Genomic DNA, 25,350 nt, shown 5'->3' with positions numbered 1-25,350 from the left:
TCCGCTGGTGGAGAAATCCGATGAGCTGTAAAGCTCTTTTCTTCACAGACGTCCAGTGGAGCGGTGAGACACCCAGGAGGAGAGAGGGGATGGCGCGAGAGGCAACGAGACGGGGCTAGAGATAGGTGCGAAAATACGGGGATACGAAACACGGGGAGAGAAGAGGCCTGAATTTATACACAACAGATAGAGATGCACGTGCAAGGGATAGAGCCGTCCATAAATGACGTCACGCACCTGGGGGGGGGGGGGTCAGACATGTGTGACGGGGGGGGGGGGGTGAGAAATGTGACGTCACATCAAAATGCGCCACTTTAAATAAATATAAACACGTTTTACTTAATGAAATAGACTTATAATAAATGTTTTCTCCTACATCAGAGTGCAGCGCCACATTAAATGCCCACAATAGTTTAACGCGATTTGAAGCATGTTTTATTTTGGGGGGGGGGGCAGAGCTTTGTGACGTCATATTTGAGGGGGGGTCTGACTTTTTGTGACGCCGTGTGACGATGGGGGGGGGGGGGTCAAAAATCGCGTGACGTCATTTATGGACGGCCCCATAAGCAGACACAGGTATAGAGTTAGATACACACAAAAAGACAGCGACAAGAGACAGAGAGACAAGAAGATGCTCGGTGTATTCGGCACTTTGTTTCGTTTATCATTTTGTAATTTTATTTATATTAAATTTTTTACTTTGCTTTATGTAAACCCCCACCTCTCATATTCTTAGGTTTTTTTCGGTAAAGTCACGTAGGTAAAAAAATTTACGAAATGATGAAGCAAAGTGCCGAATACACCGAGCATCTTCTTGTTTCCACTGATCGTAACAAAAAAAAGAGAGCGAGAGAGTGAGCGAGAGGTGGGGGTTTACATAAATCAAAGTAAAAAATTTAAATAAAAAAAAATTACGAAATGATGAACGGAGCAAAGTGCCGACTACACCGAGCATCTTCTTGTTTCCACTGATCGTAAAAAAAAGAGAGACAGGGACACACAGAGAGAGAGAGAGACAGAGACATAGACACGTGCTGGGGGAGGCCTTCATCCAGCAGTGGAGAGCGCACGGCTGATTACGAAGTCGCGATTCTCATCGGGAATCGATTCAACATTTAGCTGATAAATCGATCCGTGTACCAGCCCCCGGTTCAACGAATTCTGATTCCATGGTGAACGATTCAATAATAGAATCCGTCCACCAGCACCAGCACGTCGCTTATCGAACACGCTCCTTCGACCCCCTCCGCTATTCTTGCTAGTGATAGGTAATCAAACTTATCGATTAACGTGAAGACTAACCACAACCTCCGGATCGAGCAATCGATTCATAACCCCAATTCGAACACCTGCCCCGACTGATCCACCACCTCTGAAGAATCGACTCAATCGATTCAGAACCGCCAATAGAATCGAGCTCACCGTCCGAGCCCGCGATCGATATCACCTTAATAAACGTGCACGGCTCTTCCTTGTATCACTGTCACCATCAGCCCAATGGAACTCATCGAAGCACTTGCTTTCTACTGTGATCCATTCAAGACACACAATCCCACCACGACCCAGGAATCGACTCGATCGATTCCTGTCTCGCGCAAGTGGAATCGAATGTCGCAGGGCTTTGGAGAGACATCGAGTACAGTGGAGACCCCCTCTCCATGTGGTGCAGAGACGCGGCAGGCGCGGGGCTACACGCGTACAGCAGCCGTCGTGGTGGGGGGTGTTGATGGTGTGGTGGTGGTAGTGGTGGTGGGGAGGTGTTGTGGTGGTGGTGGGCAGGTGTTGATGGTGTGGTGGTGGTGGTGGTAGTCGGGAGGTGGTGTGGTGGTGGTGGTAGTGGTGGTAGTAGTGGAGGTGTTGATGGTGTGGTGGTGGTAGTGGTGGTGGGGAGGTGTTGATGGTGTGGTGGTGGTGGTAATAGTGGGGTGGTGGTAGTGGGGAGGTGGTGGTGGTGGTTGGGGTGGTGGTGGTTGGGGTGGTAGTGCGGTGGTGGTGGTGCTAGTGGGGAGGTGGTGGTGGTTGGGGTGGTGGAAGTGGTGGTGCTAGTGGGGAGGTGGTGGTGGAAGTGGGGAGGTGGTTGGGGTAGTGGTGGGGTGGTGGTAGTGGGGAGGTGTTGGGGTGGTGTTGTGGTAGTGGTGGTGGTCGTGAGGTGGTAGTTAGGTGGTGGAGTTGGGAAGGTGGTGGTGGTGGTAGTGGTGGAGTGGTAGATGCTGGCTTGGTGGGTTCGTGGTGGTGGAGTTGGTGAGTTGTTGCTGGCGAGTTGCTGAGTTGTTGCTGGCGAGTTGTTGTTGCTGGCGAATTGTTGTTGCTGGCGAATTGTTGTTGCTGCAATGGGCCGACGCACGGGCCGGCCCCCGGGCCGCACGCCCGTGTACGCGAGCGAGGCGGAGCGGCGCGCTGCGCGCACGCGGCGCGACGCGGAGCGCAAGAGACGCAGCGTCCACGTGGGTCGCCACAAGGAGCGGTGGGACGCAGCCAAGCGGCGCACCGGCACCGCTCGGGACGAGGACTTCGCCGGGCAGCTGCTGGCTCTGCTCGACCGGGCAGCTGTGGGTGCAGAGGCAGCTGATGGTGGTGCTGGTGGTGATGGTGGTGATGGTGCAGCAGTAGCAGCGGTGACTGCGGTGGGAGATGACGAAGCAGCAGGAGGTGGTGATGGTGGTGGTGGTGGAGGAGATGATGGAGATGCGTGAGTTGGGGTGGTGGGAGGGTACAAAACTGACACCTTTATTACAAGGCATCATGTTTGCAATAATCACAACGCAAGCAGTCAAAATGCAAACAAAAAGAAACAACTCTGATGATGATAATGATATGCACTGTCGTTTTTTTACCCTTTTATCTGGCAACAAAACTGACACCTTTTTTTACAAGGAGTCATGTTTGCATAGACCACAATACCTGCAGTCATAATGCAAACAAAAAACATAACTGATAATGTATGCACTGTCCTTAAAGTTGATTAGTCCACACCCGAGACAGCTTTTCTTAGAGCCTAGTCTCACATGGTGTTGGATCAGATGACGCCAAAAGGCGTACAACTCAAAGACAGCACACAATCAAGAGTATTGAGAGCTCGGGGTAAGCATTTACACTATGAGACCTCCTTTACCAGTGGCAAAATATAGTACTAGGTTTTTACCCTTTCAACTGCTACAAACCTATTACTATATTTTGCCACTGGTAAAGGAGGTCTCATAGTGTGGTGGGAGGGGCTGATCTCAATCCGAGGTCCCAGGAGTTAATTTGTATAATTTGTATAATGCTAATTTGTATAAAGTAACTTCCAGTTTAATACCGTGTCGGTTAAGGGTGATTTTCCAATCAAAGTGTTGTAAACACATTGGCCATAGGTGCACTCACTGAATCACTCCAATCACGCGTTACGGGCCGTCCATAAATGACGTCACACCTAGGGGGGAGGAGGGGACAGACGTTTGTGACGATGTGTGACGAGGGGGGTTTGAGAATTGTGACGTCACATCAAAATGCGCAACTTTAAATAATATAGACAACACGTTCCACTTAATTAAATTGATTTTTTAATAAATGTTTTTCCTACATCAGAGTGCAGCGCCACATTAAATACGCAGCACAATGACAATAGTTTAAAGCGATTTGAAGCTTTTTTTGGGGGGGGCAGAGCTTTGTGACGTCATTTGAGGGGGGGGGGTCTGACTTTTTGTGACGCCGTGTCACGATGGGGGGGGGGGGGGTCAAAAATCTCCAAAATTGCGTGACGTCATTTATGGACGGCCCCTTACCAGGTGGTCAGCTCCTTATCGCTGCTACCATGGTTACTGATACTCTGAGCTTCACGCACTGCTTGACTGCCAATTTATTTCTTCGCTGGTCGTCAAGTTTGCCTCACGACTCCCATGACTTCTATTCCTTGGGGGTGGCATGGGCTCGAGAAGAGATGGGCAGATTCGCTACAGGATGATGTAGAGCTGAGTGGACATTTGCCGAAGACCGGTACCAGCGGTGTGAAGATCGGCCCCTGTGGATGAGGCTCGTGAAGGATGCTGCTGCTTGCTGCTGGGCAGTTTCCATTTTCATTTATTTCATGTATTAGGTATAACCCTGTGAACCATGCGGCTCTTGACTCGGGTGCAACCGCAACAAAACAAAAACATGAACAAGAAACATCTTAAAGTGACTACACGCAACGGAAAAATCCTGGAAAAAACAGCAAAGTCTTCCAGTGGGAGGCAGTCGCTCTCCGGCAACAACGGAGGGCAGAGGAGCGACGCTCACAACAACGAGCCAGCGAAGTCGGCAGAGTGGGGAGCACAGGTGACAGATCCTGTCAGTCATCTTATTCAGTCGACCCATGGCTCCTGAGTCTGACCTCCTGCCAGCGAGCCTTCGACAATCAGCGTGGCCTCAAAGTGCACCCAAGCCTGGCACAAGCGCCGTGGAGACGTCACCGCCACTTGGTGGTGAACGGCGGTTGTTGTTGGAGACCGCAGAGAGACAACGGATATGGATCCGAGTATCGGAGCCGGTGGCCAAATCGCCAACAATGTGCCCGATCTTGTCACATGTCCGAAGCTCTGCGGGTTTGAGTGTAGATAATGCTTTGATGGGTAACCCATCATGCGTGACGGGTGGTTGCGCATAGTGATCGGTTACATTGTGAGCGACAAAGAACTGAACTAAAATCCATCGATTGTTGTATCATGCTGCCACGGATGGGCTTCGCCCACCCCACCTTTCATCATCCTTGCACTGACCAGCGTGGTGATTTGCTATCAAACAACCTCGCAATGCACCGACACAGTGCAGGGAAGCCTTCATCCAGCAGTGGATTGACAGAGGACTTTAGAGGACTTTAGGTTGTATTCGGCGCGGGCTGGTTAATGTGACACGCTTTAGACGACAGTCATTTCCTACATAAATGGTCGAGTGGCTGCGGGGATGTAAAATTTTAGATGCCCATGAGGTGGGGGAATTCATTGAAAGTATCGGTATGGTCCTGTACTTTGTAATTCAGTTTGAAGTCAATGTGTGCATCTTGAAGTCAATGTGTGGGGAAAACGTGTATGTGATTCAACGCATGTAACGTTTAGCTTAATGTATTTTAATTGTGCATTGGTACACATTTATTACTAAGCAAGTGTCTGGGTATAGTGAAATGCATGCATTCTAACCTGTGATCTACATTTTCTTGCAGCATAACTGCGGCTGCTGCGTCTGTTGCGAATACCTTGAGCGTGAAGCCAGACAGATTATCGAAGGTGAGTCGGGCCTGCTTGAAGTGCACGTTGCACTTGTGACACGGCTGTTTGAAATACCTTCAACATCGGCCGTGATCAGTCCACACTGCTGATTGACGGCCTCCCCCAAGCGGTTACTATCACTCACGGTCCTGTGACGCAACAGTCTATCCTGCACCTGCTCGACCTAACTTCATTGCTCCATCTCCGGGGTGGATGTTCTCCAGGGCATGTTCCCTTCTTGAGGAGTTTTCCTTCCAATCCTACTTAATTTAAATAAAAAAATGCTTTACGCTTCACACACGCGTGGTCACAACACTGTAGTAAACAGTATACGCTCGCACGGATGTTGACTATATGAGTGAGGCACAGCCGACTGAGACCGAGCATGGGAGACGATTACCCACAATCCCGCAGCGAGAGAGAGAGAAGAACCATCGGCTCAGTTGTGATCACGTGATGCTCGGTAGACAAAGCGTATACACGTACTACTCGGATTGCAAGACCTTGCTCGTTTATCAAGTTAAAATGTATTTAACATGTTTTCTCGTCTTGCAAAGCACTCGCAGACCAAGTTACTCACAATCCAAGGTTTTACTGTATTATGCTCTTTCTGTCGGTGTAATTACAAGCATCCACCTCTTCATACTCCTCTTCCTTAGTAGGCACTTCATGGGAATAACTGGATCCTGTGTTTACCTTACCGGTCGTAAAAATGTTTCGCCATGGTTAATGTTTAAGAGGTAACTTTTATACTGGTAGGAACCTCCTGGTTACACCAGCCCACAGGGGATTATTGTGTCCGTCGTGCAGGGAGGAGCTGGGTGGGGAGGGGCTGGGTGGGGGTGGGAGGGATGGGGCTCGGTGGGGAGGGGCTGGTCACCCCGTGGTACCCTTATAAAACTCAACGTTTAACCTACTCACGCCGGCTTGTGCCCACCCTCACAGTCGGGCATATTTGCGGAATACACCACGCCGCCGTTGACCCTGCCCATTGACCGAGCAGCCCAACGTTCCTACCAGCTCCCTCCGCAGGAATGTGTTTCCCAATGCAACAAGCAGTGGCATGCCAGCCCTGTAAGCAATCCTTCTGTAGTTCGGCAATGCCACCTTGAGTATAGTGGAGCATCAGGTTTCCCTTTTTAATTAGGCACATAAGACCTCCCAGCCAATCTTATAATTTAATTATGGTCATGGCTTATCACAAACGATAACATGCTATAGCTCAGAGTTTAATAGCCTGCGTGGATTATTCAGTGACTGGTCATTGTGGACAAATTATATTGATATCAACGAAAGGCAAAATGTGCTTGATAGAGACTCTGTCGAAGTGTTAATTGTACAATGTATGTTGTTGAATGCTACATTGAAGTTAATTGTATCACGTCAAAATAAATGTATATTATTTATGTTGTAGAACAAAGCAAGTCAAACTCGCATTAAGAGTGAATCTTCTGCTGAAAAACTGCGTGAAAGTGGGTAAGTGTTGCAGCCTCACCTCCTGACCATAACATTTGGTACATTCATGTATTATAAATAGTTTTAAACAAATGCCATCTTTCGGGTATAGAACATACGTTAGTGCGTCAACATAACAGTGATATTTAGATTTAAAGCTTTCGTGACTGCAGGGATTCATCTTCTTGGTTCTTTCGGTAAAGTCCATTCTATGTGAAGTTCCATTCTACGTGACTTTACCGAAAGAACCAAGAAGATAACAGTGATATTCCAACAAAAATGCAGCTCTTGTACCCGTTGCCCCTACGGTATTAATTTTAGCTTGAGCCAACATATCATCATGGTGTACCAGCACCAGGCCTAAATACTCTCACTAATTATTACCCGTCTGCTACTGCCCAGCAGGACCAGAAAGCAGAACGGATCGGACATCAGGCCAGTTTTTAAAGGTAAATGTGTACATGCAACACTCTCCAGTGGTCCGTTTAATGTGTGCAGATTGAATCTTTTCTTAGAAAGAAAATTTAATTGAAGCATCAGCCAGCGATACAATATTCCCACGTGCAAAGGTTGGCCCATAACTAAGCGCCACGAAGAGCCATTAATAGTTGTGAAGTAGGGCCGTGTCACCTGACCACTCCCTGGTGATTTGATGAATCAGCGTTGAGATTTTAATCCAGAATCCGTTACTTTTTTCCATTTGTGGCAAATGTAGCAACCTCTAGCGGCCACAGAGATAATGTGGAATCCATCACATTCAACACGTAAAACATTGAACTGACGCATCATCCACATGTTCATTGTGAATGATTATCTTAAGTTATAATCATGTTCTAAGTTAGAATCGCTGTCTTTTTGTGAGGGAGACCTTGGGTAACAGGTGCTAAAAATGAAAGTTCTTAATCTTAGTGATTCCTGATCCAAAGGCTTCACAGTGTCAATATTTGTTGTTGACTTTGCTTTGCTATTGGAATTTGAAAGCTAAGGCTCAGCTTGTGTGGTTGACGGCACATTTAAACGTAAGCTGTTCAGAGGTCGGTGGATCAAAGGTTGGCAAGCTCAGAGCCGGCACTACTGTGAACCTGAGTTCCAATCCAGGCAGCTGCCCATTGATTAAACTGATTTACAAGTGCAGCGAGTTGGAAGTTTCTGCGGGAAGTCCTGTAAAATTCTCTGCCAGCCCGTCCCCAATACAGGGCACGTATCTGACATTTCCGAAGGGATTCTTTGGCTCGTGACATGACACTGGTACAACGGTTGGCATGAATTGGAGACAAAAGGCTAAAACCCGTTTTAATAAAAAATATATGCAAATGATCATGATAAAATATAGTTTCTCATTAACGAAGCTTCAAACTCGTGTTTGGACGGCCCACCACACACAATCGGCAAAATGAGAGCAGTTTGTGTTTTGCGTACCTTAAAGTTTTATCGTAATCTCTTTCATTCTTTTCACCTTGCTACGTGCGGGGTCCACTGGGTGCATTGTGCATCAGAAGAACATGATTGGCAAAAAGTTGCGGGGGGGAAGCCAGGGTCATCTCGCTCCACTAGAAGGGGTGAGTGACATGAATACACTGGGTCCAGGTCAGCTTGGTGAAGAATATTGCACTGGTCAACAAAAAAAAACATTTTTTTCTGGCCTGGACTTTTGCAGCTGTTTTAGACTAATTTCAGGGTGCTGATTCCAAATCTGATCTCAGATTTGCGCTATCACATCTCATTTTTATGCTATCGGCATACCCCATTTTCATTGATTTTACCCGAAATTAACTCTGTCACTTATGATTGCAAGTTGTTGCGAGTCAGTGACTGCTTTAGTGTTAAAATATGGTGCTGTATTTTTAGGATAGTGTGTTTATAATATCATTTTATGTAGATATCCACATTTATTTTATATTTTTCTTCTGCAGTTTTTATTTAAAATGCAATATTTGATATCTCAAAAACCTGATGTGATAGACAAAAAACTGATGCCAGATTTGGAATCAGCACCCAAAAATTTCCTTAAAACCGTTGGAATACCTTATGCCAGAAAAAGTGTGTTGACCAGTGTTGTGTGTCCGATTGTTTGAGTGTTGCGATTGATCACACTTTGCTGTTCATCTCCGCAGAGTGCGCCACAAGTAAAAATTACAAGGAAGATGATGACAGGTGTGTACACTGCAATATTTATTCAAGGAAACTTTTGCGACTGTGTTATCATATCAATCAATTGTGTGCACGCCACGGGGGCACAAAGCAAATCAAGTAGTGAATCAGATTGTGATCCCAAATAGTGATTCTTCATTCAAACACAGAGGGGATAAATTGTTACAACCCTCGGGGGAATTACATCATTCGTATAACTTTGGCAACACTTTGAAACCAACACTTGAGCTAACCAACAGTGTATTGTGAGTGATAGGTTTTTACCCTTTCAACTGGTACAAAAACTGACACCTTTATACAAGGCATCATGTTTGCAATAACCACAACACAAGCAGTCAAAATGCAAACAAAAAGAAACAACTCTGATAATGATATCCACTGTCCTTGAAGTTGATCATTATCAGAGTTGTTTCTTTTTGTTTGCATTTTGACTGCTTGTGTTGTGGTTATTGCAAACATGATGCCTTGTATAAAGGTGTCAGTTTTTGTACCAGTTGAAAGGGTAAACACCTATCACTATATTTTGCCACTGGTAAAGGAGGTCTCGTAGTGTAAAAGCAACAGTGTATTTTTTTACGTATTTAAACACAAAACGCCTCCTGTTGGTAATGATGTAACACCTGTGCCCGGTGACACGCGACTCCCCTCTGTGTGCGCGCCTGCAGCGGTGACGAGAGCGAAGAAGCGGAAGGGGACGAAGTCGCCGAAGAACACGAGGATGAACACGAGGCAGTAGCAGCAGCAGCAGCAGCGGAAAAAGAGAACCAATCGAAGCATTCGGCGGAGGAAGACGTGGCGGCAGATGAAGGCAAGAGCAGCGGTAGTGGCAGCAGCAGCAACAGCAGCAGCAGCAGCAGCAACCGAGACGATGAAGAGGCAGAGGATAATGACGTAGAAGACGACGATGGCAGGGAGGCGGATGGGACGGCCAATGCGGCCGCCGTCGTGAAGGACACGCGGCGGGACGCGTACGACTTTGGCGGCAGCGACGACAACGCCGAGGAGGAAGTCGGAGCGTGTGGCGAGTGTGGGAGCGGCAGTTCCGTTGAATCGGATTCTGATTAGTGAGTCGCTTACACTCGGTGAACGCTCGTCATACGCCCACACTGACCGCTCCTCATATGCCTGCGCTGACCAGTGTGGTGAGGTTCGGTTGAAACAATCCTCACAATCTGCACGGTACGTAGCCAACTGTGCTAATCAGAGGTGTGGGGGAAGGACAACAAACGAATTAGTTTTCAATCTAGATTTAAAAGTGCATATCTCCAGTGGAATCCTAATATGGGGAAGGAACAGCATTCCAGACGGCTGCAGAAGCGCATCTGAAAGCGCGCGATGCAGTAACCGTCCTTTGTTCAACGGTTAGAACCTATGATTCAAGGAGTTAATCCCTGATGCCAGTCCACATTGTGCTGTTGTACACCTTTGTGCATGCGCCTGCAGTGACAAGGAAGGCAAGAAGCCGGGGCAGAACACCCCTGCAAAAACACGGTGTGTTGTGTGAAATGTCAATGCTTGCACCTGCACAACGCATGGCACCAGCTGGTAATTTTTCGTTCACACGAACTGAGATTTGAAGCACAAGTGGCAGATCCCTGATATATGTGAATGCGCCATGGACAGAGGCGCTCGGTGGGTAAGCAGGAAATTCGTCATAGATCCACAACATTAATAACTAAACAACCCAATATAATATTCTTTGGGTCTTTCGGTAAAGCCACATAGATAGAAATAATATAAAAAATATCACGACGTTTCGATCGCAACACAAGATGACGATTGCTTGTGTTGTGATCGAAACGTCGTGATATTTTTATTATTTTTTCTATCTACGTGGCTTTACCGAAAGACCCAAAGAATATGAATTCCTGCAGTCACGAAAGCTTTAAGTCAAGATTTAACCCAATATAAGTGTAATGTTAAGCTCGTCGAAGAAAAACGTGCGCTCTTTTTCAGGAAAGGTGCCAAGGACATTGGAGATGATAACAAACCAAAGAAAAGGTAAATCCTATCCTACAAATCATGTTCTGTGACCAAGTAATCTAGGATCCACCCTATTGCGTCAAATCTCAGAAGCCAAGCAGGGTTGAGCCTAGATCGTGGTAGGATGGACAACCGAAATCAATAATAGGCTGCAGGGCGATGTTGTTGGCAGGAGAGGGGAGTAGTGCAGTAAAATCCAATGTTTGGCTGTTTCTCTGCTCCCACACTCCAGCGTGCCAAAATGTGCTCGAATAACTACCACTACTGGCATGTCGTGAAGAGGCCGTTTACATCATTATACGAAAAAATATAAACACAGGATGGGTCAAAAATACAAATAGAGTTATCGTGTATCAGAACTGCTTTTTGTATTTAGTTTGTTGTCCTTCCACCGCACCGGGCTTCGTACGGTACCAAAGAAATTCAACCTCCATCGTATTGAGGGCTCGGGGTAAGCATCTACATCATTAGACCTCCTTTGCCAGTAATGATGTAGATGCTTACCCCAAGTCCTCATTACTTTGATAGTGCATTGTCTATTAGCTGTACGCCTTTTGGCGTCCTCTGGTCTAGCACCAATTGAGACAAGGCTCAAAAGAAAGCCGTCTCTGGTGTGGACCAATCAGTTTCAAGGACAATGCATATATTATCAGTGTGTTTTTTGTTTGCATTTTGACCAAAAGTATTGTGGTTAATGCAGACATGATTCCTCGTCAAAAGGTTTCAGTTTTGTTGCCAGAAAAAAGGGAAAAACCCTCTTATATTATTGCTGTCCTGTTTCTTCTCAACAGGAAGTATCAGAAGAAAGACCCAATGGAGCCTACGACCCGTAAAGTAAGGTGTGTTGGGAGTTTGTTTTTATGGAGCCTTTCTGGATTTGCAGTCTTTTGGGCTGGATATTACTTAATTCTCATCATCCTCTAGGTGGCAGGCCAATCAAATCTATGAATTCACGGTGGTATTTACACTCGAAGACATAGTAACATATTTTATATTATCACAAAATATGTCACCGGTCAATGTGGTATAACATCATATGATAGGAGTAATAAATAATATGATCCCATAGCATTCAAATTTAAAAAGGTTAATGATTGTTCAGAGCACCATACCACATTTTCCCCAAATTGTGAATTACACCACTGGATAGCCTCTTGTTAAATTTACTTGCCATTGAAGCAACAAATGACAAGCGTTCATTCGGTTTAAGTCCAACCTCAATAGCTTTATGATGGACACTGTCAGCTGTAGAATAGACATCAGAGTTCAACTATGTCATTCTGCAGAGGTAGACCAACATGCCTGATTGGTATTGAGACTATTTTAGCAAGTGTCATTTTTGGACGTTATGTATCACGCAATGTAATGAACAAAATGAAAGTGCAAGACGTAATAAAAAAAGCGTGAAAACATAAAGCACTAGATTGATTTAATTTGCAGTATTTACAATCTGTTAAAAAAAACATTAAATTTGCCGTTACGGAAATACGATACAATTTGAATCCATAAAAGCGTCCGATTGCATAATGAGAGTGTGATATCTGATTGCAACATCAGAAATGCCAAAGTATAATCGAACACCGCACTCACAAATGAACTGCTAAACTGATTGAATACTATACTGGTTCATTCATGTGACAAATATTTCTGATGCTGGCCCTTGTTCAGAGTGAAGAACTAGCAGCTTAGACTGATGCTGAGTAATGCAAAATGTGCAGTGTCCAAACGGAGTCAGCTGTGGCCATTGGGACTGCGAGTGGTGTTGATGTACGTAGCCACCGTACGTATCCAACCGTGCTAATCTGAGGTGCGTTGAGCCTTACTGGAGCAACACGCGTCCCATCCACAGGAGGAAAACCAAGCAGATGGACGCTGATGGGCTACCTGTCCTCTACCACTGCACGCAGCTTGGCTGCGAGAAAGTCTACCGGGTCAAGGAGTACCTAACAGTACGTGCTGTACTTTGCTTTGCGGGGCTATGGTGGTGCGGGCAGCAGTGGCATTGAAGCAAAAGCCTTTGAACTGTAGTTTGCTGCTACATCTAAGCTCCCCGCTTACAACCCATACTGACCAGCGTGGTGAAGACTGGTCAAATAATCCCCACAACCGCCACGCCACGTCCAGCAGTGGATTGGCAAAGGGCTTTGGTGTTACTTTGCATATGGGGGATAGGATTAGGACAAATCACCCCTTGGCGGCGCCATGGTGGCGAGATGTTAACTACCTCGCCTGGTATACAGGAGGTTGTGGGTTCAATCGCGACCCTGACACCTGCTGTATATTTGGAGTTTGCGTGTTTTCCCTGTGGTCGTGTGGATTTTTTCTCCGTGTCCTCCGGTTTGTCTCTCCACATTTAGAAACGTGCGTTTAGAGTATTTGGCTGCTATAAATTTGCACATGATGAGCCACTTAATTGAGATTTAATTTGTGGCCAAGTCGCTTCTGAAAAAGAGCTACATTGCTCGAGTGATCCTTACCCATGTCAAAAAAAAGAAAATGTTTACTTTAAATATGTACAAAGGTAAAAGTACGTAACGTGCTCGTGTTTTTCGAAGAACCGACCTTTTTTTTTACCGCGGCCGCTTCGGATTTCGCGTAACATTTACTCGGCCTTGTCCATGTCACTTGCGCAGAACCACGTGAAGGCTGTGCACGGTGACCGCAAGCTCGTGTGCGGCATGCAGGGCTGCGGCAAGCGCTTTGTTCTGCCTCGCCACCTCAAGAAGCACCAGCTTCTCCACTCGGGTGAGCGACACAGAACGTGTTACGCTTCTCTCTCGGCTCTTGTGGGCACCGTTGTGGCGAGGAGATGTTAACCCCCCCCCACCTCGCCTGGCATGCACGAGGTTGTGGGTTTGATCCCAGCCCTGACGACGACGCTTGTATATTTGGAGTTTGTATGTTTTTCCCCCGTGGGTCGTGTGGATTTTTCTCCGGGTTCCTCTGGTTTTGCCATCCACATTAGAAACGTGCGTTTAGATTATTTGGCCGTGACTATATATTCCCACGTATGATAATAAGCCACTTTGATAAGCTATCATGTGAGGCCAGGTCTCCTCTGTGAAAGGGATAATAGCTCAATAGGCGTTGCCTTGTAAACGAAATAGTTGATTTTGTTGCAATTGGCTCATGTGGCAGTGGAAATGCTTCATGCCTTTTGAGTTGTTTGCGTTGTCATAAAGTGCTTGTGAAAAGTCCCATAAGTTTTGGCCATATGTACAAGCTACTGGTCAGGGCTGGGGTTAAGAGTAGGGTGCAGAGTTCAAATGATCAGGTTCGATGAACACTTGTACAAGCACTGCATAGTGAACAGCAGAGGGTAGTGCAGCGACATTTATTCTATTCTACGTTTTTCTTTGCAATCAGTGTCTTGAGACGCATGTCCATTTAGATGCTTTGTAAATTAAAATTGTTTCCTTGTACTGCGATCGTTTGCAGACGAGAGGAATTTTGTCTGTGAGACGTGTGGAGCTTCTTTTAAATCCAAGAAGAACCTACTCATTCATCTGAGGATCCACACGGGAGAAAAGCCCCTGCAGTGAGTGCTGCATCACAGATGTTGCTTTGAGATCATATTTATTATCGTGCGTGCAGGTGCCATGTGGTTTATTATATTTCAGGATCATTAGAGATGCCGGTGGATTGGAACGGTTATTCTGAGATGCTTTGTTTTAATACAAAACAGTTTAAGAAATGCAACTGTTTAAATTAATCTCATTTTTATTCATGAATCGGTACACTTTTATTTAGTTTTGTTAAAAGCATTTGTTTTGTTTAGTTTTTTATTTTCGAAAAACACATTTGACAGAGGTATCGTATTAATCTCAAGTTGTGCGGCTCAATGATGAATATTTTACATAATATTCTCGTAATTAAAATTATGTCAAATTAAATATTTTATGCAAGTTTCCACTTTTGTCCAATAACCTAGTGGTGAAAAGATTAACATTTATATATGCACAACTTTAGATGCGCTGATAGAGAAGTGACTGCAGTATGTGTTCAATTGACATGAACTTCCAAAACTAAGCATTTGAATGTGACATTAAAACGGCATGACAAAGACTGTTCGACATTATGGATAGACTGATAACACCTTTCCACCATCAATAGAAAAATATACATTAAGTAAACTTTTCTGCTGTGAATGAAAATTTCATCAAAATGTTAGCCAAGTGTTAATATCGGTTTGAAGCCTCATGAGTCGTGAGTATTTCTTTTCAGGCCATTCCTGTTCATCTGTGAACTGCCAACACCACCATCCCCTTACGCTTCATACATTGCGAGACGTTGTTCTGCGTTCATCTTGGCTATGGGCATTGGACAGTGCGAATACATTTTTTTTTTGCCTTCCCAATTACGCGCGCGTTTTCAAAGGTGCGAGCTGTGCGGGTACCGCTGTCGGCAGAAGGCGTCGCTCAACTGGCACATGCGCAAACACAACATCGAGCTGAGCTTCTCCTTCGCGTGCGACCTCTGCGGCAAGCGCTTCGAGAAGAGCGACAACCTCCGATGCCACCAGCTCAAAAGTCACCCTGACCGGGAGCCGGGCAACCCGTACCCCGAGGCGGCGCCGGTGCAGCCACACGCTTGCTGACGGGACTTTGCGCCGTCTTGCATTTCGAACAAGTAAGATGCGCAAGCTGGCCGAGGACGAATTCAGCTTTTGGCACCCAGCAAACTCTGGATCCGCCAACAACGACATCCGGTGGGATGGTATAGGAGCAAGTTGTGGACTCGACGTACACCACATAGACTTCTTACTAATACGTTTCTGTAAAACCAATTGATGTCTCTTTGTGTATGTGTAGAGAAGTTCCGACAGACGTACTCGAAGACGGAGGTAAGTTAAGGGCTTTCGCCAGGGTTTATTAAAGCTTATCAATATTACACAGCAGGGTACACAACTCCCAGGGGCTAGGGGGGTCCTACTCTGAGTCCGGGTCCCTGCCGGCTAGCTCCGGTCTCTCTCTCGTGTCAGATCGTGAACTCTGCCGACTCCACCGAGCGGAGAGAGAAGCACCTCTATGGCTACCACCGGCTTCTCCCCAGACTCACTACTCGTTCCCTCTCTCTACCCCTGGTTCCCTCTTCACCCTTCTTACTCTACCCGTTCCCACGGTGACCCCGCTTACGTCACGGGGTCTCCCTTAAGTACCCTAGGAGACGTGACGTCATCACACTGAACGACACACCTGACGTCACGTCCCCATTTTACTCCTCTACATATGTACACGAGTGTATATGGGGGCAGCAGTATTTACAGTGGTTTAGTGCACTGAGCTATGAACCAGGCAATCGGACTCCCGGCCACAGCTGACATCAGTAGCAAGCAATATCAGAACTTGTTTTGGGCCACCCTTTAATCAATCTGAGCGTCAATCGAGTACTTACTGAGGTATGTAAACATCAGATTTTTTTTTTCAAAATCTGAATATCTCGACTGGAAGAATCTGATGAGCTATGAAGCTCTTTGTTTTACTTACGTCCAGTAGGGGCGGGTCAGATGTTACAACAATAAACAATACAAAAACACGATAGAAGTGCAAAGTGTAGATAAGGTAAGCAAATCACGAATGTTAGGCCACACCAGCACTTGGCTCAGAAGTACAGTGAGGGAAAAAAGTATTTGATCCCCTGCTGATTTTGTACGTTTGCCCACTGACAAAGAAATGATCAGTCTATAATTTTAATGGTAGGTTTATTTGAACAGTGAGAAAGAGAATAACAACAAAAAAGTCCGGAAAAACGCATGTCAAAAATGTTATACATTGATTTGCATGTTAATGAGGGAAATAAGTATTCAAATAAACCTACCATTAAAATTATAGTCTGATCATTTCTTTGTCAGTGGGCAAATGTACAAAATCAGCAGGGGATAAAATACTTTTTCCCGCACTGTAAGCTATAATGCAGGATCTTTGACTTTATTTGTACGTGCGTTTGCATGTCTGTAATGTACATATTTTTATGTGTCAACTCAAGCATGAATTGTCACAAGTTGGAGTTGCAGTGCATTTCATTCTTACTGTTATTTATATTGTTTCTCATTTTTTGATGCATTATTTGTACAGTTTTTGTCACCTCCAATTTCACGCAATTTTCATGAACCATAAATAAGCAACTCTCGCCAACACAATGGAAAACATTTATTTCAAATATCAGTTTAAATCGATTACTCGGTGTGTACAGTATTTACATGCCTAGTTACATAGGCGGTGTGTCTGATACTTGAAAATTGTGATCAAGCGCATCGTCGAGTGATATTACTACGTCCCCCCAGTGTACTGCTTTTGCTGTTTTATAATTTACCAATTCATTATCATTGTGCTATCAGCTTTAACAAGAGATGGGCATTTCAATAGGCTGCTGTGTAACTACACTAACACAATACTGTTTATATACACTACAGTGTTCATCACATGCCAGTCCAGTTTTGTTTAATTCTCAAGAGCTGAATTTAACAAAATTAAAGGAACAATGTAATACAATGTTTTTTGTGCAGTCATTGGTAACCGATCTGAGACCATCAACTCATGACCACTGGCGGAGCCAGTGGGGGGTGGGGTGGCACGTGCCCCCCCAATGATCCGATCGAAATCCCCAATGTCGATCGGATCATTGGGGTTTATTAGTAATAAATCGGCATTTTGCGACCCCCACTGCCACTGTGAAGCATATTATTACGTGCCAGGAACTCTATGAGATGATAGGACAATAGTCTTGAGTCCGTAATTGTCAATAAGTAATGGCAAAGCAGTTAGAAGTAGCTCACAGAATTGTGCGCAGTTGCGTATACGGCACACGACTTCCCTGAAGGCATTCACCTTCAGCAACGCGATGCCGATCACACAACACGGTTCGAATTCGACCCTCGATCGATGGCTGCGCCATCGCCGCACACGCGTCGAATAAAAAACAAGGGGCAAGTCCTTACTTGCTAACAACTCCTCTATCATTTTTCATTGCTGGATGGGTTGCCCTCCCGACCTGAAAATTCTGACTCCGCCATTGCTCATGACTCCGCCATTGCTCATGACAGTAAAAGCCAGGTTGAGATCACGGGTAGCTGAAACTCATTCAAAAACAGGATCTTAGTGGTGCCCATGTCATGGTCTTCCTGTACAGCATTCATTTTAAAACACAGTACCATCATTGCAGTGGCATCACTATAACACAGTGACTGAGGGCCTGACCAAGAATTTCAAGGTGTATCTTAATTAAGTCACTCTACATACCGCACCCCTCCCCCCTCATTTATAATCATGAGCTGATAAATTTTTCTATTTATTATTTACTGCAATATCCACCCGTCCTTGGACGGGCAAAAAAAGCTAGTTGTGTATAGTTAAGTATACAGACATGTTTTGTGTACATAAAAAGAAATGTGTATAGAATGTATGTGTGCGGATTTCATTTTGTCGTATTCGAGTGCAGAATATGTACAGCTTCGATTGTTGTGCATGTTTTGCATTTTAGTGCCGATTTGTCTGTAAAATGTTGATTGTGGTCAGCCTCTTCTGAAATAATGGTTCATTCTCAGTAGCTGGTGGGAACGGTTGCATTTGCCAACTTAAATGGAAGTTCTAGATTTGAAGTTTTCGTGACTGCAAGGATCCATACTCTTTGGTTCTTTCGGTAAAGTCACGTCGATGAAAAATAAAAATAGGTGTCGCCCAGAATCTCAAGCGGTGGGAAGAACAAAGTACAACCTGCTAAGTGTGACACGTATAGGTACTTGGGAGTCCTAGCTGTTTAAATTGGGAATACAACATTAATATTTATAAACGTATACCTTATGTCATCATGATTACCACATTGATGTAGAAGTACACAGATAAAGGCACTAGGACAGTGGTTGAAATGTATGAAATTTGTACAAGGTAGTCTTGCCATAAGAGTACCCCCATAGTATCAATATTAGTAAACACTGCTGGTTATTAAACCACCCTGACTATACTGTCACAATCAGAATAATATTTGTGAAGTGGTCAGTTCGTTGATGAAACTGGGTAGCTCTAGAGCAACCTCATAGGACTGCATGTCATAATATAGGTTTTTGGGTCAGATCGCGTTATTTATAAATGTGTCGTAACCCTCCACCACCCGACACGGCCAAACAGTAAAAAATGTATCACGTTTTTCAAAGGACAAAAGAATTCACTTCTTTAGCCCACCGGTGTGTTGAAGAGAGAATCAACAGCATTACAAATTTTGAGTACGACGTTTCGCTGATAATTACAATCAGCTTCATCGGGAAAGAATGGTGAAGCTCTCCTGTTGCTTCCGGTGTTATGATTTTGAGAATTTAATTACCCAACCCCCAAACAATGTCCAGGATACAAAACAAGTGACATGCCAATAATACTTGAACAAACTTGGGTATCTTCTCCCCTTTTGTTTGCCATTACATCAGCTCATGTTGACACTGGGCATTATTGTTTTAAGGTTTATCTACAATTCAACTTACTCATCAACAGGTCATAACATCCGTTTGTATTTTCTGCCCACAAGCCAGAATAAATAGTTTTCCTTGACCATTAAAGCGTTGGTCCAGTGCCAGAGAAACTTAGCACTGATAAATAGTATGTTCCATTGCATTTCAACAGTCGCACATTTCTCCTAATGCAGTGGTTCTTAACCTGGGATGCACGCACCCCCTGGGGGTCCGAGATGCCCTTTCTGGGGGTGCGAGACACGGCCAGATTTTTAAAGAAGGTAAACCATAGAAAAACAAATTAATCGCGGGCACATAAGTACGGCTACTTTGTTTCATCAAACCAAAGTATTAACGAACATTTTTTTACGATGGAGAACTAAAGGGGGGAGCAAAGCTGCAGTCAAGGTTAAGAACCACTGTCCTAATGTGTGGAGAGTTTCCTGATGCTATTGGAATACAATTCATGTTTTTGGATTTAAAACCAGCCTTCCAGGACTGGATTTGAAACTTTAATTCTTGAGACTAACTTTTAGGAATTGATACCTACCACGTAAATATAAAAAAAAAATACTACGCCATACATTTACAAGAATGTCACCGTCAACGCTTGCTTTCCATCATTGTCAGAGGAAAACTTTTTTTACCCTTCCCCACAAGGTCAGATTATAACCATATGCTCTACCTTCCAATAACATCATGCACCATTCATACCATTCCGCAATAACAAAGACCAATTCTGTGGACGTCAGTCCTCACATTGACAGCCTCATTATGAGATCGGTGTTTCACATCATAGGAGGTCCACAATGAAATAATTAATTCGCATATCTTATAAACATTCCCTATTTGAAAAACATTTTTTTATTTGAAAAATATTTATCTGCAAGTGTATTTTTTTATAAGGCTGTTCACTTCCCCTAACTAACTTGCACAGTGTCTGCCAAGTCCTGCTTTGTAAATATATGTGAATTACTAGCTGTACTACCCGGCTTCGCCCGGGACTTGGATCCACCACGCCCGGCCGCCTTTGTCTCCCAAGTGCCGATGTTAATACGCCACACCGGTTACTCGTTTGAGGCTGAGTCGACCTAGGGGAGGTTCAAATAATCGTCACCGGTGGTGGCCGTGAGCGGGAATCGAACTCGGTTCGCCGGGTTGGTAGCGCAGCGTAGCGTTAAGCACTACACCCACCGCTCCTCACACACCACATACGCACAGACACACACACAGACACACGCAGACACACACAGACAGACACAGACAGACACACACACACACAGACACACAGACAGCACGCTAAGCACTACACTACCGCTCCCCACACACCACACACGCACACACACAGACACACACACAGACACACACACAGACACAGACAGCACGCTAAGCACTACACTACCGTTCCCCCTACACAACACACGCGCGCGCGTCCATAGGTACACATACACGCGCTTGCTGCAGACACACACGACTTTCAGGGTGCGTAAGGCAGTAAACGACTGAAATAATAAAGCGGCAATGCTGTGCGAGGAACGCCTTAGACCAGCAACACATTTGTGTAATGCGAGCGTAAACACACAAACACATACAAACACATACACACACATACATACACACACATACACACAAACACATACACACAGACATACACATACACACAAACACACACATACATGCACACAAACACATACACAATACACACACACATACATGCAGACACAGACAGACACATAACACACATACATACACACACATACACACACATACATAGACACACACATACATAGACACACACATACATACACACAAACACATGCACACACGTACATACACACATACATAGAGACACGCAGACATACACATAAAGACATAAAAAAAACCCACATACATACAGACACACATACACACAAACACATACATACACATACATACACACATACATAGAGACACACAGACATAGACATAAACACAAACACACATACACATGACCCGGCTTCGCCCGGGACTTGGATCCACGATGCCCCGCCGCCTTTGTCTCCCCAGTGACGATGTTCACACACGACAGCAGTTACGCTTTTGAGGCTGAGTGGACCTAGGGGAGGGCCAGGTCCGTTTCTAATAATCGTCAGCGGTGGTGGGCGTGAGTTGGAATCGAACTGGGGTCGCTCAAGCAGCTTAATGACTGTTTGTACAAAGAACATATAAAGAATCGATTATAATAACCAGGCAAGAGTCCACATTATAGACTGCCAGTACACGCACTCAGCTTCATAAGCAGGCTAGAGTGTACATGATAGAGTGGCAGTACGCTCACCGAGCTTAATAAGCAGGCTACAGTGTACATGATAGACTGGCAGTACGCTCACCCAGCTTAATGAGTATTTGTACAGTGAACATTAAAGTAATCGATTGTTGGCGCGTTGGGTTTAAAAGTAATATTAATAGCACACATTGTGGTGGGGGTGTAGTGAAGAGTAGGAAAAACTTTGATGAATTTACCTCAGAGTGGCGTGGTGGGTGTCGAGGCCTAGTAGCGTGCAAAGCCTGCGGCCTCGCCTAAAATTGTCGGCTTGGAAGAGGCAGGGTACGGGTGGCGTTCCTTCCCCCCCCCTCAGCGCTCCAACAATACTGTGTAATGGCTATTATTTAATTAAATACGGAGCTTATGAAAGTGGCGAAGGCGTGGCTAGCCGTTGGCAGGGGCAACCGCCGTCCAATGAAACTGCAGCCCTTGGCGAAGGCGTGGCTAGCCGTTGCCAGGTCCAATGAAAGCGGCGAAGGCGTGGCTAGCCGTTGCCAGGGGCAACCGCCGTCCAATGAAAGTGCGTATGGGCCAAAGTCCACACACAGACAGACAGACATGAACGATTTTATATATATAGATGATGCAGTAGGCAGTTACATTAAAGTATTGCCTTTTATGCTGTGATGTACCCAGACATTACTTATGCAGAGGTCAAAGCTAAAAAATGACTTGCAATATGAAATAACATTCATGTAAAGTGACCGACTGTTTATTACCTTTCATCTGTAGGATTACGTGTGGATTCACGCTTGTGCACTGGCACAAGCGTCGTGGCGATGTCACCGCCACTTAGTGGCGAATGTTGTTGTTGCACTGTTCATGCCAACATTTACACGTAAACAGTGTGTAAATGGAGTTTTAATTTATTATCTTTTGCATGTTCATTGTAGATTTTTTGTTAACGTTTATATAACACGGTAGAAGGATGTCAACTCATTCGATAATTACCTAGGATGGTTATGCACGTAACTTATTATTACGTTATTAACACAAATAAAAGTTAACTGTTGTAGGCTTTGGAAATCACCTACTCTAAATTTAGATTTAAAGCTTTCGTGACTGCAGGGATTCATCTTCTTGGTTCTTTCGGTAAAGTCACGTAGAAGGGAAGTAATAAAATAATAAAAATAAAACATAATAAAATAAAATAATTCTCACTACTCTAATCACGAATAGGGATGTCCCTGTGTCACCCAGCATATGTTAAGAAGCGAACTGATCAATCTTCCATTCCTCTCCCATGGCTAAATGTGTAGGTGGGGCTCAAATAGAATGCTCACTTGTACCTGTCTTCTTCGTCACGGCTCTTGCTCAAAGCCATGCTTAACTTGAGCCAACTCGGAGCACTGTCACAGCCATGCTCAGCATTTTTATGATCCGAGCCTGAGCAAAGGCTTGGAAACAACCGAGCGACCCAAGCCAGAGAGCAAAGCTACGATGATGTATACACTCCTTGACGTTCAAAGCCATGTACAGCAATACATACACAGTTTATGTGCGAACATGGGATACGGCTTCACTCGATTATATCCGAAGAGAAACTTGTACCCAATTCCTAAACTCGTAACTACGTGGTTGCACGACTATAACCAGCTCCAGTGAGTGCCACCTCCTTTGCTTCTCAATCCGAAAGAAGATCCTCCGCTTGCAACTACAAATAAATTATGTATTGTCCTTGCCAATCCCACCACTCTCACATGCATAGGAGGAGGCTGGGAGGCGAGACAACTAGGGTTTATCCAGAAGATATCCCTCAGTGATAACTGTAGGTGCTGCCATGCTCATACAAAAATTTATTTGTTCTTGGATTGTAATGGGCATGCTATTTGGGCAGTAATCATGAATTGCATTTCAGCCTACTAACTTTAAAATTGTAGAATTGTTCCCAGGTTTTTTTTACTGAATGCTGTTTTTGTGTAATATAAAATGCAGTGTTTGTTACTAAGGTGCACTTTTGCAAGTGTACATATGATGACATTTGAAATGATGTTGCAGATTTGTTTTAGGTTCTCAGCCAGTAGTTCTGGATTTAACATGTTTGTATAAAACTGTCTTATTGTTAGTATTAGCACTAGACACTTGATAATTTTACCATCTGTTTATACCTATGCGAGTATATTGAAATATCACGACTGACACTGTATGGTAATTTTTTTACATTAAAAATACAATGTGAACTTTACATGACTGTGTGCAAGTATTTATGTATCTGTCTTGGGGGGAATACAATAGCATAGTCATTATAAAAGACTAACAATGCGACTCCACTGTGGTTGAGGAAAGAAACGTGTTCCAAAAATTACGTATGGTGAATTTCTCTCGCATCGTACGGAGCCAAACGTGCTAATACAGTGGTACCTCGGTATACGTCGTTAATACGTTCCAGAAGGTAGGACTTATACCGAAAATGACGTATACCAAACATTTTTCCCATAAATAAAGGGAAAGGAAATAATCAGTTCCAGAGTATAAGAAATTATATTTTATATGGCATATTATACATTAATGGGGTTGTATAAAATAATTTAGACACTACTTATTACTAAAATGCATACATAAGTTAAAATAAATGCTTACATAAATTAAAATTTAATTTAACAAAAATTAACGTCACTTTACCCTGCTAAGAAGAGTTGATTGCCTACGAGGATGGTGGCGAGGAAGAGTCGTGAACGGGGTCTACGCGGGTACGCGGTGACCCATCCCGACCCATACAAGTTCTCGCAAGCGCCTCGTATCCCAAGCAAGACGTCGTATCCCAAGACATTTTTTATCGTCAAAACACGACGTATACCAAATTCGACGTATTTCAAACCGGTCGTATACCGAGGTATGACTAATTATAAAATGTAGTGAACTATTTGTCTTTTGTCAACGTGATACTTTTTTGCTGATTGGCCGTGTCGGGTGGTGGAGGGTTACGACACATTTATAAATAACGTGATCTATCCCAAAAACGTTTATCATGAATAATATTGGTCGCGAAAGTCTACGTGTTAAACTAAAGTGTTTAAAATATCCGACGGGCGCTTGCCAATCCACTGCTAACAACTAGGAAGTGCAAACCTGACAAGGTACACGCAGTACGAATCAAACAGTACAGAGAATACAAACAGTACACACTAAACCAGCAGTACTGGCAGTACAAAGCGAACCAACTACAGTGGAAACAGTGCACACCAAACCAGCAGTACTGGCAGTACAAAGTGAACCATCAGAACAGTAGATGCAGTACACACTACCAGCAGTACTGGCTGTATACACGAGACGCACAGTACACGGGCAGTACAATGTAGACCAACAGTACAGACTGTATTAACAGTACATGCAATGCAGAGACTAACAGTAGACTATATACATAACAAGATTATAAACACTCCAGGAAGTACACACACAGCAGACCAACAACAACCACCACCGTTCGCCACTAAGTGGCGGTGACGTCACGACGCTTGTGCCAGGCTAGGTGCACGTTAAGGCCACGTGGAGTGTCGAACGCCCGCTGGCAGGAGGTCACGGGGCAGACCCAGCAGGTGCCACGGGTTGATTGACTGAGATGACTGAGATGACTGGCTGATGCACCACCTGTGCCCCCTACTGTGCCAACTTGCTGTGCTTTAGCCACCCGGCGCTCCGCTCGTTGTTGTGAGCGTCGCTCCTCCGCCCTCCGTTGTTGTTGGAGGGCGACTGCCTCCAACTGCCCAGTAGCGTCCTTCACGAGCCTCCTCCACTGAGGCCGATCTTGACACCGCTGGTACCAGTCATCGGCAAGTCCACTCAGCTCCACGTCCTCC

General features: G+C 44.8%; 1 protein-coding gene across 7 annotated transcripts; it reads left to right on the top strand.

Annotated features, from left to right (window-relative positions):
• The first annotated feature begins 2,116 nt into the window (after positions 1-2,116).
• Positions 2,117-20,742, top strand: LOC133351077 (zinc finger protein 692-like). Of its 7 annotated transcripts, none has more exons than XM_061565998.1 (14): positions 2,119-2,689; positions 5,177-5,240; positions 6,637-6,698; positions 7,083-7,126; positions 8,177-8,236; positions 8,792-8,831; positions 9,494-9,892; positions 10,272-10,319; positions 10,785-10,829; positions 11,603-11,650; positions 12,661-12,760; positions 13,445-13,556; positions 14,250-14,349; positions 15,189-20,741. In XM_061565998.1, exons 1-14 carry the CDS (start codon positions 2,331-2,333, stop codon positions 15,406-15,408), a joined length of 1,701 nt encoding a protein of 566 aa, XP_061421982.1. In that variant the 5' UTR covers positions 2,119-2,330; the 3' UTR covers positions 15,409-20,741. The 7 variants fall into 7 exon arrangements, with proteins under 7 accessions (XP_061421983.1, XP_061421982.1, XP_061421980.1 ...); XM_061565996.1 differs by having other exon boundaries at positions 8,174-8,236; XM_061565997.1 differs by having other exon boundaries at positions 7,080-7,126.
• Positions 20,743-25,350: the final 4,608 nt, after the last annotated feature.

The sequence above is a fragment of the Lethenteron reissneri genome, chromosome 36, assembly GCF_015708825.2.
Source record: "Lethenteron reissneri isolate LAM-NWPU_2019-01 chromosome 36, ASM1570882v1, whole genome shotgun sequence".
Lineage (NCBI taxonomy): Eukaryota > Metazoa > Chordata > Hyperoartia > Petromyzontiformes > Petromyzontidae > Lethenteron > Lethenteron reissneri.
This window is presented reverse-complemented; position numbering and strand designations above follow the sequence as displayed.